At 38.5% G+C, this 17,654-nt stretch overlaps 1 protein-coding gene across 1 annotated transcript; it reads right to left on the minus strand.

The window, feature by feature from the left end:
* Positions 1–1,157: 1,157 nt before the first annotated feature.
* Positions 1,158–17,574, minus strand: fam83fa (family with sequence similarity 83 member Fa). The gene is given in 6 exon segments (XM_079646890.1): positions 1,158–4,060; positions 4,728–5,521; positions 10,064–10,185; positions 11,695–11,862; positions 17,045–17,101; positions 17,103–17,574. Coding segments are annotated over 6 exon segments (1,608 nt in total). The 5' UTR covers positions 17,520–17,574; the 3' UTR covers positions 1,158–4,010.
* Between the last annotated feature and the right edge of the window lie 80 nt (positions 17,575–17,654).

Here is a 17,654-nt window from a genome sequence, read left to right on the forward strand (position 1 = left end):
AGCTGCATCTTTATTTATTCTATCATTGGGTTGGTCAAATGTTAACTTTTTCTGTGACACACTGACTCTATCTTGTATTGCTGTAATGATGATGATGCAAAGTGAGAAGTTAATCTATTGTGAAACCCTCGGTTATTAGATTCAGAAGTAATCGGATGTGTAGGCTCTTCCTGTCGTGAGTGTGTCTGATGCTATGATAAAAGTTGTGGTTTCCTTGGAGCAGGTACACCCCCTCACTAACAAACTGTTTTTATGTATTACATCTCCTCAGTATATATTGATCAAACATGGGAGGGTTTGTTAGTTTGGAATGGATTGTGTATACATGTCAGGCTTCTTTCCTAAAGCCTACAGGACCCTAATGTTTTCAGTTTCCCATGGCTTTTCATAGACCTCAATGTGAGATAAAAACATCTTTCAATGTTATTTTTTCTTACTAAAATCCTATATGAGGAAATGTTTCAAAGTGGGGAACATGATTTTATTCAGAATACATAATTTAGGTTATCATGATATAACTTTTTATATATTTTGTAACAAAAGATGTCTTAGATCTTTCAAGGGTAAATCGTTGTATTTTAATTATTACATAAATAGTTCACATTTTACTTAAAAATGTTGTATTACTGATTTAGAGTTAACATTCTATTATATTCCTATGGTGAGCACAGGCTATATATATATATTTTTTTACTGACGCCTGTAGATCCCTCCATCCTTCGTAACGTCAACTGTCTCCTCCTGGGAGCGATATCCCTGCCTTCCTCACAACACAGCCTGGCTTTGACACACACACACACACACACACACACACACACACACACACACACACACACACACACACACACACACACACACACACACACACACACACACACACACACACACACACACACACACACACACACACACACACACACACACACACACACACACACACACACACACACACACACACACACACACACACACACACACACACACACACACACACACACACACACACACACACACACACACACTTTCTTGAGTGTAGTTTGCAAAATGCACGATACAACCTAAAGGAATTTCTTTTCAGGGAGACCATTAAGCGGGATTTAGATCTTAAAGTCATGCAACAGAATTTAACTTAGAAATGTGTCATATTGGGTAAAATGAACAATCTGATGAAGCTTTTATTACATCATTTGGCATTCTTTGAAAGCTATCCCCACATTTGAATCTGACTTGACATCTTAATTCACACACAAACCATTTTTTTCAAGTCTTTTATTCAATCTCTGCTACAAAATTAGGATTATTTGCATCTCAAGTAGTTTCTCAAGGATTCACATTATCGTCTCTGCCAGTGAACAAAAGCAAAGTGTAAACAAACAAAGTCCTCACACTGCAGGAAGCAGCGCAGGCGTGTGTTTGCACCGCTGAACTCAACACAACGTACATAATTCACCGCCTGCATGACGCTCTCTGATCAACAGTTCTTCTGTTACTAAGGCTCCTCAGTCCGAAAGACAACACTCGGTGACAAACAGCACATCTGATCACTTCTCCTGTCTCCATAGCAACCAGGTGTGATAATCCTTGGCTGCTCTGTGGTGACCAGGTTCATGCATATCATATAAGAAAACACTTGCAGTAAAGGGATAGTTGGATGTTTTGAAGTGAGGTGGAGCGATGCACTTATCTACACATTTTTAAAGCCTTAACACATAGGTTTTTTTTCATTTGTACCTTTTTTTGCCATGAAATAAATTGTTGTAAAAAAATATGTAAATTATTTTACAAAATAAAAATGATAATGTTATATTTAAAAGGTAGGGTATGTAAATTTGAGAAACCGGCTCGAGATCGCTAGAATTTGAAAATACACGACGGGAGAAAATCTGCCACTTCCTTATAGAGCCCCTCCTCCAACACACACGAACGCGCACATGACCAATGAGGGCACGAGATAAATTTGTGCACAGATGGAAGGCTGACAGGCAGGTAGGACATCCAGTTATTTTAGCCGGGCCGACTAAAATGATTGGTCGTGCTTTTTACAGTATTACGGCTTCCACAGATGACATTTTTTGTCAAAGCACTTACGATATTCATTGCTATCGGGATGCTAAGAGCATTCCATAGAATATAACAAAAAGTGTATCTGGGGCCGGTTTCTCAAACTTACACCCTACCTTTAAATACAGCTCTGGAAAAATGTAAGAGACCACTCCAAGTTTTTCTTGAATCTCAATCTCTATATCAGGGGTGTCCAAACTATGGCCCGGGGCCAAATGCGGCCTGCGGACCATTTTGAATCGGCCCTCAGCAAATTCAAAAAGTATAATGGAGTATGGCCCAAAAATGAAACGTGTGCTTGTCTTATATTGTATTTCTTAAATATAGATGAAAACAGATATTACACAGTGTTCATGTGTTAAGAAGCCCACTCTTCAAACAAATTCAGTCAATTAAAGTTGAAAACATTTTCTATCAAATCTCAGTCGATAAGTTCCAGTGTCTGTTGAATTCCAACACAGAGAAATGTTGTCAGTAGTTTATAGAAAAAAAAAATAATAATAATATTACCCAAACACATACCTATGAATAGTAAAACCATAATTTTGCAATGTTCTCTTAATTTATTCCAGTGCTGTATTTATATTATTCCCTATTCCTATAGGCATCAACCACGTAGTGCGGATCGTACATTGTGTGGAAATGTACACTATATCGGTGTATCTCAGTGGTATGAGGTATGTGTATATGTACCAATGTATCATGAAGATGTTTATTGTCTATTAGCAGAAACAGGAGGTGTGTGGCGCAGTGGGTTGTGCGTATGTGTTGGGATAAGGGGGTCACAGGTTCAAACCCCACTGCAGTCAGCATGTCGTTGTGTCCCTGAGCAAGACACTTCACCCCAAATTGCTCCTGTGGGGATTGTCCACAGTATTGAGTATGTAAGTCGCTTTGGATAAAAGCGTCTAACAAGTGACATGTAATGTAATGTAAAACATTTAACGGGGCTTCTTAGTCTAAACAAAGATGCATATCTCAATGCTCTTTTTAACCCTGACAAAAGAAGTGCGTACAGGATCCACTTTTCCGTTCTAACCTTTCACAATAAAAGCCCTAGACTGTGTACCGTTTTACCAGAAGGAATTTAAATGCAGTCTGAGCATTCAGCTAAAAGAGAAGTCAATTAAAGTAGAGAGTAACGGCAAATACACTTTTCTCTTTTTCTAAGGATGACATGGCGCACATCTAGTCAAACCACTGTCGTAATCGGTGCATTATGAATATTTTCTATGCAAAATATTTGTACGCAAGTATTTTGCTTATGCCTCGCCAAACCAAAACACCAACAAAATAACTGATTGAGGCAGCAGTAGATCAGCAACAATGTTTGCAAGTTCAAATTCACTTGTTTGTCCATGTCTGGTAGCTTTGAATCTAACAGTTTCTGAACCCTGTTGAAAAGGGCCACCTGACAGCAAGGTAAAGCAGCTAAATTATTTTAAATATAGTATTCAATTTAACTGATATGAATTGTTTAGTAGTCTAAATATGTTTTGCTGCTACTCCAGTCCAAAGAAGTACATTGCTTAGATTTCAGCAGGTGCTCCCATCTGTTTCTCCAAACCTGAAGCCAACCACCATCTATTGTAGGTACAATGACTGTGGATAAGTAGATCAAAAAACCTTACTTCCAAAATATTTAACTATCCCTTTAACTGTAGAATAATTTACTAAAAAAAAAAACATAAACACTAAAACAAAGGCAATGAAATCGCCCTCCATTAGCACTTTGGCAACAATGTTTAGATTCTCTGAGTTATTTCCTCACATGATTAGTTGAGCAACAATATCTCTCTCTCCTCTCCTTTACTTTACTTCACCTGCAGTATACCAGGCCAGAGAGCGTTGTGTTACCCGGTTACGGTAAGCAGATACTGTGACTCATACTGTTTAATCCGGAGATCCTCTGCTGCTCCTCATAACTGACTGACCTCTTGTTTTTCATCTCATGACTGGATGCAATTCTTCTTTTGATGCCGCCGGCGGCTTTTAGTTCCTGTTGAGAAAAAGAAAAAAAGAAAAAGGACTTAAGTATAAAACTTGAGGGCACTTACAAAGCATAGACCTCTGCCAATGTCAAAAATGGTTTTGTTATAGCCCCTCAAATGTGAAAAGGACCAAATTATAACACTGACTACAATTACATCCAGTTTTTGCCCTTATTCAAAAAAGAATACAATATTCCTGCTAAGCATGGCAGACCTCAGCTAAGTCCAAGTTGTACCAACCTGAAGTGGCCTTAACATGAGGTGTTTACAATTACTCCTTCAGAAGGCTGTTAGTAGTTCTAACAAATCCACTAGGGGCAGACTTGCTCATCTCCAAATACATGCCTTATATCCTAGCCTTTTTTATAATGTTTAAACATAGGAGTGTTTCTCCTTCTGATCAGAAATATGGGATTTTCTCTTGATTTAGTTACTAAAACAAGAGGAAATCCCACATCTTTCCACATATCAGAGCTAGCGATAAGCAGGTTTAAGGCAGGAGTAATTACACAGTTGAGATGCATGTTCTGACATTTTATTTAACAAGCTAATAAAGGAAGTAAAATACTCAGCACACTAGGCTAAATCAAATGCTAGCAAAATCAACATTTAGTTGGAATTTGAACCACTATGAAACAAACAAATGATTAAATAAAATACTTTGTGAGGACGTACCGTCTTCGTCTCCTGTGTTGATGGTCTGCAGGGATATGCTTCTCTGAAGGGTCTTTAAGGGCTTCTTGATTTTGGGTTTCAGTAAATCCGGTTTCTCAATAATCGCAAAGGAATCTTCCATCTTATTTGTATTTGCATTGCCATTTAGCTCTGGCACCTTACAGCCAGGGGACTGGCTCTGAGGAGTGACCACGTCTTCCTCTATAGTCTCTGAACTCTGATTGGCTCCTCTGCCTTTCAGGAAGTGCCTGAAAGAGCTGCGTTGTTTCTTAGCTCCAAAAAGCTGGTTTCTCTTCAAGCTTCCCTTTCCATCCTCGTCCTCGTCCTCTGCAGGGGAACCAGGACTCTGAGGGGGGGCTGGGTCCACCTTGTCCTTGCTGCTTTGAAGCATGCTGTTCTGCAGGCCGTTCCTCTGGATCAGCCCCCCAACTAGCGAGTCGCTGACTCTCGACAGGTCTTGTAGGGAACCAGTGAGGCCCGTACTGTTCCCAAAAACTAAAGAGTACTTAGGGTTGTGATATTTATGTGCAGGCACCTTTAAGTCTACCTGTCTAGAGTCCCCGACAGATACTTGAAAGCGAGACATGGACACAGGAATTGGCTGGATTCTCTCCACCTTTGGCATCCTGATGGGCGTAGAAATTGGCGGCTTGGTGATGTTGAACTCCTGGTAGAGGTCCACCAGCTCGGACACGGCATAGAGCTCCCGAAAGTCATTATCAAAGGAGTCCACAATCTGTCCCGACATCACAGTGATCGTGTTCCTGTCCATCCGAGAGGAAGTCCAGGTAAAGCTGTAGGAGAGAAGAGATATTTAAACTAATACTGTGGAGGAAGAGCAGGATTCTTAGTTTGTATCCTTTTTTAATGATGATGCTAAGATATTTTATACCAACTTTATACTTACCAAAATAAAATAAAAAATACAGTAATTGCTTAGGGTCAAGGATATTTTTGCCCATTTTTTTTTTAGACATTGACAATTTTCATTTTTTTCACAAAACACTGACAATTATTTTTAAATCTTATCTAAAAAAACTATTTATAAAATCTTATCTCCCATTTTTTAAAGATTTGTTTAGACTTTATAAAGATTCATTCAATATATATGAACACCTATTAAGGCCTTTACATTATGCAGTACCATGCGTTTATTGTTTCAAGGTTAAAAACATGCCTACATTCAAATATACACCTTGCTATATTCTTGTCTTTTCCAACAAAATCTGGCATTTTATCTCATGTAAACAAACCTTAATATTTTTTTAAAACTGATAATTTTGCCGACCCTAATGTCTTGACGTGAACTTCCATTTATCACACAAGTCGAAAAATCACCATGTTCATTTCACTTTGCAGAAATCAGTCTCCGGTTTTGATTTATTTAATAATTGAGTTCATAGCGCACTGAAAATCAATTACCTTTGGGAACTTTTTGTCAGTAGTTATGTTTGGTTTTCACAGTAGATTTGGAGGAGAGAAGCTTCAACTACGCCTGTAGAAAGAAACCCACTTGTGTCTGATTTCTTGCTTGGAGAGAATTACAATGAAATACCTCTGGCTATTAACCAGTTGACCTTAATTGACGATGTGGCAACTTCAAAGGACCCGCGGGCTGGTAGGTTGCGCCCAGAGATGTCATCAAAGGACTGATGGATGAACAGTAAACATGCCACACACACATAAAAGACTGAATGGAAATATTCCAAAGGTAGAAAGCAACATTGGCCTAAACTAAAGCAGGCTCTCTTTTGGATTCAAGAACCTTCAGATCAGTTTTCCCTTAACACTAGAACCGCCAACGGGTACATTTTACCCGCAGCTGTTTTTTGATTGTATCTAACTTTTTTTCAATAACATATTAAAGTCTCCCAGTCCGTGACTTTTCCTGAAAGTGTGTTATGTAGCACCCTCTATTGTTAACAATTGTCAATATGAAGTCAGATTGAAAAAATCGCCAAAAAACAAGCCATATATCCGCCAGCGGGTAATATTTACCTCATAGAAAATGCAGCGTAAACATGACGTGTTGCTATAGCAACGCCTTTTGTCTACTGCAGTTCCTTATAGATAGAGAGAGAGATTGAGAGAGAGAGAGAGAGAGAGAGAGAGAGAGAGAGAGATAGATAGATAGATAGTTATAGATAGTGTAACATCTTGGAGAATACAAGATCTTGGATGACTGAGCTCACGTTGAGGACGTAATGCATGTGTGCAGGTTACGTGCCAGTTGAATAAAGATGGACACTCGGAATGAGAGAAGTAGTCCGCGTCGTCTGTTTATGTAGACAATTATATGTCCATTGAACAGAACATTACAGACAGATCGATAGATAGTTATAGATAGATGGATAGAGAGATAGAGAGATATAGAGAGATTTGTACCTAAACAAAACACAAGTCTAACACCAAGCGTTTAAATCAGCACTTAGCGATATTTTATACTTCATTTTATCTGCACAAACTATATCATATGAAAAAGTGAGAGTCCACAGATTCTATTGGTATAAGTTTCATCCCTGTGCGATCAAAACTCACTGTTCAGTATGATAAATAAAAGAACATTGTACCTTGAAAATCTATAGCGGGTACATTTTACCCGTTGGCGGTTTTAGGTATACAGCGACCTCTGGCAGTTCTAGTGTTAAAAGCGATATTAAGCATTAAATCTGGATTTCTCAAATACGCCAAAGAGCTGCTGCAAACCAAGCTGTCCAGAAAGAGCAACAAAAAGAACAATTAGAAATACAGCGTATTCAGGCAGAGGTCAAAAGGAAGATAGCCGATCAAGTGACAACAGTCGTAAAGCATAATTTTAGAGTGAGAATCTGAAGATTTAAACTGGGAGTACAGAGAGGGAAGTCTTTTGGATTCTGCTGCTCACCTGTGCTGTAATTCTTACTCTTGTGAGAGCAGTCAAACTATGCCATTACTCGTACTTATGAAATAATCTAAATTACAACCATTGATGCAAGTAAACACTTTAACTTTTTGACAGAAAATGTCCTGTTATTAAGAAAAAATATAACACTCGCTTATATTGGCTAGCGCTCCCACAGTTTGTGATATGCTAATGAGTGGGACATCCCTAAGCAGTTGATAGATCATAACAGAGCTGGTCAGCTAACCAATCAGACTAGACTGGGCTCTGGTTTCAGACAGAGGGTGAAAAGAGGTAGTGCAGCACAGGCAGTATGAGAAAAATAAAAAGCTTTTTGATCAATAAAAAGTGAAAAAGTAGAGACACAAAATACAAATATGAACTCTAAAAATGAGCATACGAGGGCCACTTTAAGCAGGCGGCGGTTAAAAGGAATTATGTGTCCTTGTGCACTGCAGACAATTAAATTCCTGCCAACATATTAAATGAAGCGTGGAAACAGTTTAATAAAATTGAGGCCACAAATTATAACGTGCCATCATGCCTCTCTTTGGAATTGAAATATCTGTATTGAGATAAAAATATTATTTTGTCCGTACTTTAGGTTGAACTAACATGTGCTTCCTGTATTTAAAATTGTTCTTACTGTAATAGAGTGGTGCAGTGACGTGTCCTAAAACCCGGAAGTTAGTTAGCATTTTACCACTTCCGGTTCCCTCGTCTCAGAGCCAATGAGATTTCTCCATAGGATTTTGGAAAATAGCTCGAAATAAGGTCTGTGGTTGACAGAAATTTAAGAGACGGATCACGTTTTGTTCTACGACATTAAATACAGCAGTGACCCCACCGGTGATTTTTTGAAGAGTTTAGGTGTCTGAAAAACGATGGTTGTTAACATGTGGCTGAATAGGACTGCAGAAGTTGTCGAGGACGTTGTACATCATTACACCGAACACGACGTAAACACTCCCGCTAAGTTTGTTTGCCTCTGTTCTGCTTGAAAGCAAGTGCCTGCCTCCAGCAAACTGTTCAAACAAAGCATTTTGCTTCTGGCGATTAGATTTATGATTAGAAAATTACAAAAGCAGGGTAGACATGTCGATATTATCCGGCTGAACAAAACGTTCATTTATCTAACAGGTTTGTTTTCCACAGACCTTATTCGAGCTATTTTCCAAAACCCTATGGAGAAATCCAATTGCTTTTTTGTCGAGGGAACCCATGCGCAGTTTACTTCTGGGTAAATACGTCATCCCTGCACCACTCTATCAGTGATGTAAATAGGTATGAACCTCTGTTTCTCCATACACTCAATTGCGGTGTTGGGTTTAAGCTCGTAAATCATTATAAAATGAGCTCTCAACTGACACCTAAATCAGTAACCACAATAAACAACACGGTTATCTTCAATACAGATTTGTGTGCAGGACCAACAGCAGATGAAGAGAGAGCTGCAAAAAGCATTCCAGTATGTCCAGATAGTTCATATGCTTCAGAAAGTCTTCAAAAAGTCATTAGTGTACTCGTCGGATTGGTTTTCTTTTGTGTTGTTGTTGTTGCCTGCAGCTTCTAGTAAAATATTTGTTTTAAAGCCTCAACACATTTGGATCTCAGAAGGGAAATCTTGCATCTTCAGTTTTTGTTTTTACCAAAGTGCATCAGAACCATTGTAGATTTAAAAAAGTTGGATTATGAAACTAGGGGAGGAGGAAATAACTTGCAAAGTCGTACATTTACAGGGGGAAACAAATAAATGTACCACAAAAATCATTATATATATTCTCTTATAGTATCTACTACATAATATAGCAAGACAATTGTGAGATTTTTTTTTAATCTGAGATGAGTGACAAATTATCAAGAAAATAGTTATGCTAATAGGTCAAATCTGCTGCACAAAATGTCCGTCTTTTGGATAAAGCCTTTGTTTTACTAACTTGTGTGTGAGATTTGATCATTGGCATAAATGAATCTCCTAAATTGCCATAATTCATAATTTTATGTACGTTTCTCGATCATCTCGCTATGTCTTTTCCTTTGTGTAAGTAAACTAGCTGAGTTTGAATCAGATACATTTGAATAATGCTAAAGAAGTGTGCATTAATATTTCAAGCTCTCTAATGACTTATAATTTGTAGTCGGTGTAGAGCTATGAAATATTATGTAACATGCAGGCCACAGACTCGCACTCATAAAAGGTGCTGTACTGATATAATTACTTGTAGATCTTTTCTTCTTTTTTTTTTTTTTAAATAAGAAAATAATTCAAATCCATTCTATTGACTGTGGCTTCCCAACTACGAAGGATTATAAAATGTTGATGTCTAATTCTCCTACAAAATTGGGAGAAAGAATACTTAAGAGTTCTGTTTGTGTACTTTTGAATGGTCATTGAAAACGACATGTGTCCTTATAACCCCTGGATTTGAAGGCACTGCAAGACATTCATGCTCACCTGTAAGACCCAAACATGACTTTCTCTCCGTCCACCAGCATGTATTTGGAGCACAGGGACCCGGGGAGCTTTCCAAACGACAGGTTCAGCCCTGAACCTCTCACCATGCGCACACGGAGATTCTGTAAAAAAACACCCGCTTGATTACACACTTCATCTGGCTTAGGAGGACACAGGTGAGCCTGAGTAAACTCTCTCAGCTTTTAAATGGGCCCATGTACAGTATATCATGCATGACGTGCCAAGACAAACTGTGCAAACATTGCAACATTAAGTCAACTGTCCTGATAAAAATAGACTAACCCTTTGGACACGTGTGTTTACTTAAAGGGCTGAGAAAGGAAAGAGACAGAAAAGGAGACACTAAACGGACACACTGGGAGGAGGCTTGGCTCTGCCGGAGCATCGGGTTACAGTCTTGGTTACAGTCTTTGGATCTGTTCTCAGAATCTATGAATGTTCATTTGTGAGAACTAAGAGTAACAGAGCCCAGCGCTCTGAAAAGGCCTTTCACTGCCGTATCAACTGACACCACTATAACCAAGGAATGCTCCAGTTATACTACACAGGAGCTACAAAACTCAGCTGGAGCAGATAAGGCCGGGTATTGTGTCCCTGTGGGGGTAGAGTGACAATCTGACCCACTGAACTGCTGTTCCAGTGAGATTAGACCTGTATGAAATGTTAGTTTATAAAAGTAGGAGGATTATGTTTAACCCTTAAATAAATACATGGGGGGAAAAGGCCTTTTTTTCAGCATCTTATATTTTTAATTCCTCAAAGATTTTATGGCAGACATCCCCCCTTTTATACTTTTTAAATATTGTTCTTACATTCAGAGCTTCTTGTGATGTTTTCAAATGAAGCTTTAGGTGTCTTTCGAAATGTTTAATGACATCATCACCCAATAAAAAAGGGAATTTGTTATTGTGATTAGCTAAATGGAATTTATGGTGCTGAGAGATTGCTGATAGGCCTCCCTGGTAATAAAGGTGCAGGCTTTTCTTTATGTGCGTCAAGCTCGGAAGCAAACCGTTTTTGACCGCAATGATCATGTCGTTATACCTCCAATGGTGACAAATATTAAGCAGAGTATTTTGTTGGATAAAACATGTTGTGAATGTTGGAAATGATTGTATACTCGGTACATCCCTAAAATAATTTTAAAAATGGGAAATGTCCCTAACAAATTCAATTTGTTCTAATATGGGCAGTTTGAAGCTTGTAGGTCAAAAAACATTGGCAGAAACATTCTCTTACATTTATGTTACAATTTTACCAGAATGAAAATTGGAAAGATTGTGCTTAAATGTGTTCCTCGAAAATGTATGACAGAAATATTGCAGAATATCTGGTAAATGTAGGACTTCAAAACAGTTTTTTATCCTGGGAACATTACCTCCAACCTCTGGCTCAAGTAATTTTTAGATTATGTTTTAATTGCAGACAAATTGGGATAGTACGTTGTGAAAGAAACATACAATTTGTTTTAATCCATGATAATTATTGCAGCCACTGCCATTGTGGATTTAAGGAGGAGAAGAGTGACCCACTCTCCATGTTCCCTCTTTGTGTGTTGTAGGAGGGAGCCTCCTCCCTCCGTCATGCTCTCCTGTGTTTGCTGAGCTCACCCGCAGATGGACTGCATTAATCTGCAGCCGTGTGCACATATCCAGGAAGTGGGGCACTCCCCTGGCCTCCAGCACAGCGTAGACAGCCACCCCCCGCCGTGATGAGGCATCCAGCAGGTCCTGGAGGATCTGCAGGTCTGTCAGCAGGTCCATCACTATGGCCACCACCTGGGGAAAGCAAGTGGGGGGGGAGAGGAGGAAGGGGGTTCAATGCAGCTAAACAGAGCGACAGCAGCTGTGGTGGAAAGTAACTAAATACACTCAATCCTAGTAATTAAATTGGATGCGTCTTTATAATATTGAAAACATTTTAGATGGAAATATAGGGATGAGATTACAGGTTAATATTTTAGATCTTACATTTACGATGGGATTATAAAATAGTATGCATTGTTACCAAACCACTGGTTCTCAACCCTATTTATTAGACATACTACCACAGCCCAGTCAGATTATTTCATCCATTCACCCTTAACATTCAGCTATCAATGTCAACTATGTACCAGCATTTAGCTAATTATCTCATTTTCTTAGTAAAAGTAAGATGAGTTCAAATCTGTTTATTTATTCATTTTGCTATTTATCGATGGCTACTGCTTATCCATTACTACTAGTTACATTCACATAAAGTTCATTTTCTTTTTTTAACTGTAAGAACATTTTCTATGGTTTTGTAAACCTAATCAAACTTTGTTCACACATATTCAGGGGAAGACTTTTGCTGGCTTATTTTTTGTATTATTTAAATGGAGTGCATTCAGGATTTCTAGATCCTTTTATTGAAAGTACATTGAAGCATTGTGACAATCACCTTGAGCAGAACAAAAGACAAGACACCTGAGATTTTCCTTGTTTGCCTGTATTATTCTGGAATCCCTTTTTTTCCTTTTGATTCTCTTCCCTCATATCCATTTTGTTTTCCAGTAAAATAAAACCTCCCCAGGTGGATATGTTAAGATGTGTGTGTGTGCACGTTATTGATGTCACATGTTCTTTTATTGGGGTTGATTTGCATCTAGGAAGCTTTTATAACAAACCATACCGCCTACAGCAAAATTAGGACTCATAACCATTTTTAGCCACTCCCACTTTCGGCAAACACAGCAACAAAGGGCGACATATTATTACTGTGTTATTATACTCTATGTAATTGTTATTTGCCAGGAAAGCATCAGTTGATACTGTAATTCATGGGAACTTGTTTTTCCGGGTGATTAAAAGGTTACTCTCTGTTTTGGACGAAGTCCAGCAACGGCTGGGATTAACATTCTTAATTATTTCAAAAGCAGATTCTTTGCTCAATACCATACATAACAGTACACGATCCGAGCTGAAGATAAATCATCCTGCAACAAGACACAGCAGGCTAAACATTGTACAACAACACAGAAAACTATTAACTAACACGGTTTCCATTTTAGCACTCTTGTCTTTAAGGTATCTTTACTGCGGCCTATTTTGATGAACAAACATGATGAGCATTTGCAATGAAGCGTTTAACAGCCACACTGGGTTTCAAATCCGTGAATGCAATGCAGATCATGCAAGGCTTTTAGCATTTCCTTATTGCACCTTACGTGTACTGTACATGTTTGGGCCTGATCAGTCTCCAAACAAGTTTTGCTGGAAGACAGTTTTATGTTGACAGCCGCTGGGTTGATTTTCATTAACATCCACCATTAAAACTAAACCAATGCGTGAGTCTTTAGTATGTGTTAGCAAATAATGAACTTGAGTAAATGTACTAAGACATACAGTACACCAACTGCAATTTTCAGAACGGTTAAACACATAACTTAAACAATAGCTTTCTTAACTGACTGCAAACATATCTTTGTCAATAGACATTTCCTGCAACGTTGCGCTTTTTCTTGAAAGTAGTTCAACCAGAAAGCTTATTATTCACAAGTCATGATATATATCTGGCATGAAAACAATTTCACTCTTGCATTCAAAGCTCTATAGCCCTAGTATAAAGTCAATTGTAACTTCAGGATAGCTAAATGCAGAAGTAAAGTCAACTGTTTGGCAGGCTTTCATGAGTAGATAATTTACTTTACCTCAAGGGGAAGAATCTCAGTGTCGTCAGATATTATGCTGTCATGGCCCTGAGTAAGCTATTTTCAAAAGATAATAAAGGAGGATAAACTTTAACACTCAATCAAAAGAAAACATGCATCGCTGTTACATCGATTAAAATGACAGATTTATCTAGGTTTGAAATAGTTCTGGAAGATAAGAAATGTATTTTTCTTTTCTCAGAGAAAGGAGAGGTAGTTAACGTCAGCAATTAGCAGCATTTAAGGTTCCAGAGAGTTGCACTATGGTGCATTCAGATTCTATTTACTCACATTTGCACTGAAAAACAGATATTAGAGAGAATTATGACTTAACTTCCTCACATAAATCAGTGGTAATAAAGCAGTGTATTTTGAAGTACATGGGATGTGTTGATTTATTTGAGTCTCATCCAATTGGTATTGAGAATCATGGAATTTCAATGATCATTTCATTGGTATCGACTACAAAGTTTCTGAAATTGCGAAATCCTGACCTTTAAATGTATTTTAATAACAGGTGTGCAATATTGCTTTCAAAGGGATCTGACTAAGCTATCTTCAAGCAGTCAAACTCTCCTGCAACTGTAGCCTCTGATGCTTCACATCACACCAATCACCAGTGAACGCTCCCCTCTTTTGGCTAAAGCTTGCATACCTCTGGGGTCAAACATCCAGAGGGTGGAGGGAAACAAAGACGTTAAGAACCCTAACATGGCGGGGGAGAAAGAACAAGCCTATCTTTCTGCTGCAAGTCCTGATGTGAAGTTGACATTTAGACCTTCTCCATCTGCACATCGTATGACTCAACTTGTTTAGACCTGCATTAGACTCTCCCAATTATGTACGTTTCTTTATTAATGCCGTGGGCTTTATCAAACCCTTCCCTGCTTTATATTGTAATGGAAAATTCTGCATGTGCAAAATATGATTTTGTATTCATGCACGTTTTAACAATTTTCTGTATGTATGGTAAAAAATGTGTTATGTCAAAACTGCAGATTAAATGTGATAATGGTCTGTGGGAGGTTTAACCTTCCTGGGCATATTTATGTCCCTACTCAGTCTTCTTTTGTATCTGTATCTACCCGATTGTACTGCTTTTAACCATGTGTACAGTATATTAGCAGCAATTCATAAAGACACACCCCTGTCAGACGTTTAGTAACTTTCTTTCTTTAATCCCCCAGGAGATACACTGACCTAATGTAGGCAAACCCACATTTTTAAGAAAAGAATAGTGCTTTTTCAAGAAAAAATCTAAGTGCATGTAAGTTATGAAGCTAGTTATGTGATTGTTATTTAAAACATAAGTTCTAAATGATTCTGACATTATCATTATCTAGCTATCCATCACATGATGAAGGAAGTCACTCCTGCAAGCTGAAACAGAGAGTAGCTGTGCAATGCCGTTAACCATAATAATAAATCTGGGTATTAAAGTTTATTCGCCATTTTTACTTTCGAATAACATGTTGAAACCTGTCCGAAGTTTGTCAGACGGACCATAAATCGGATTAATAGAGTCACTTTAGTTCTTTGGGTTTAAATCAGTATTAAAAGAATATCTGACCCATAACGACATACTGTACATCACAACATATCCAGGAAATACAGAGTTAGATAGATAGAGAAAGATACTTTATTTGAGATGAACAATATCACTCTCATAGCCCTCCGTTAAATGTAAGATTGCACCTTCTATCTGTTAGCTTAGCATAGAGGCTGTCTGATGGTTCCCCAAACACTTTCTTTTCCTGATTTGAATTTTGGAATATCTTTAGGTTTTATACTGACAGAAGGGGACATTTATGTGGGACGATTAAGGGTATATCAAAATTAAAATAAATGTAGAGGTCTCCTGTTATACAATTTGTAGGCATATATTATAGGTCTCAGATATATAAAAATATGTCTATGAAGTGTTTTGCTGAAAATACCAAACAGATACCGCATTCTAGCCATGCCTCATACCTCTCTATTTCAGCCCTGTTAGAGGAGTGCTAATTCTGGGTCTGTAGCTTTAAAAAAAAGAAAACAACTTTTTTTTAAAGAAAATAAGAGGGGTCGATCGCGATCGACGCATTGGGCACCCCTGCTATAGATCCTGTCATCCATTACATGCTTTAGCATTTATTAATCAAATACATGTGGAGTGACCTTGATGGTTTACACCTGGGGGCAAATTGTCTGTTTCACCTGCAGGAGGTGGTCACATGATCACCTGTAGCCAATCATTTTGAACATTTCTCGAGCTTTGTTCTGTTGTCTCTGAACTGGTTGGGGACATGAAGAACAAGAAGATACGTTACTGCACGTTAAGTAATTAAGGGGCATACATTGTGTTTCCCTTTACTTTAAAAAAGGGAAACATGTATAAGGTTCAACATATTTGTCTTTGCTGAACATAAACTTTTTGCTTCTCGAACAATTCTTTATGTGTGTATTATTTTTTGCACACTTTTCAAATGAATTTCATTGCATGCATTGTATTTGGATAAAAGCAAAAATTAATGCTTTTAAATTACAAGTCTCAAAACAATAATTGTCTTGTGTATGCCGCAATTGAGTTATAGCTTTGCAAATGTGAACATGTTCTACTTTAATTAAATATGTATTGGTTTGGCACTGTTGCTCAGACAAAACAAGATATATAAAACCACCCATTTGCTTTGGAAAACTTGTATAGATTATTTGATTGATCACTACAGAAGTTTAATTTATTTAATTTGTTTGTGGCAGTTGCTTTTAAGTAATGAGTTAATGAGTTTTACTCATGACGCCTCGTGATTTTCACAAAAACAAAAGTACAATTTCATACAAAGTATTGTGCCTATATGTAACCATTAATTACAAGAGAACATTTTAACATAGTAATTTCACCAACATTTAAAATAAAACGTTTTCTGGTGAAAATAAAATTGTAGTTTTTTAAAAAAGCTATACCATTTTTTTTTTTAAAAACACTTGTTCACTTTGTTACATTGGAACCATTTCATTTTTGTAATACTTTATTTAGATTTGACTACATTTGCTTCATACTTTTTAAAATAAGAATAGACTTGATATCTTTTTGATTTGTGTTTATTTTTGCGGGCTGCAGTCATCACTCACTCATTTTATTGTAAGGCACTTTGTAACCTTAGCTTACCTTTTTTTCAACAGTTTGGTATCTGCTTATTTAAATGAAAACCCTTTTGTTATAGGCTAGTATGTTATTATATATCCTTTTACCACAATAATGTGTCTAGATAGGACCACACATATTGTTGTATTAATTAAGTAAAAGTTACCTTGTGTGCCTCCTGTATGAGCCTCCTCACCACCTGCTTGATGTGCGGCCCCGGGGCCCCTGGGCGGGTGGGAGTGCACGCTCACCCGGGTCACCCCCTTGTAGACGCCGCTGCTGCCCGGCCAGCCGATGTCAAGAGGCGGGACCTCGGTGTCGGACATCTCAGGCCAGTATGTGGAGTGCACCCCGGAGTCCGCGCTGGAGGACCCCTTGGACTTCTCCTGGTCCCCGGACTCGCAGTCACTGTCCGTGTCGTATTCGTTGAACATTTTCCGGAGGGACCTGATCTCCCTGGCCGAGAGGAAGTCTTTGATGTTGTCCTCCTTCAGCCGCATCTTGAAGGCTCCGTCCCCGCTCTTCAGGAGCCGCTCCAGGGCGGCCCGCTGCTCCTCGCTGTAGTAAAACTCCGGTTTGGTCTCCGGGATCTTTTCGTTGACATGCTCATCGTCCATGCACAGCAGCTGGGAATCCGCCATAGCGGTTTAAGTTACCCCGAACCTGGTTACCTGTGGTATACTGCAGGTGCTCCCAGGTGAGTGGCTGCAGGAGGCGGGACTGACTACTGAGTGGAAGTCAACACGGCAGTTTAAAGCCCCCCCCCCCCCCCCCCC

The sequence above is a fragment of the Notothenia rossii genome (assembly GCF_949606895.1).
Source record: "Notothenia rossii genome assembly, chromosome: 8".
In the NCBI taxonomy this organism is placed as follows: Eukaryota; Metazoa; Chordata; class Actinopteri; order Perciformes; family Nototheniidae; genus Notothenia; species Notothenia rossii.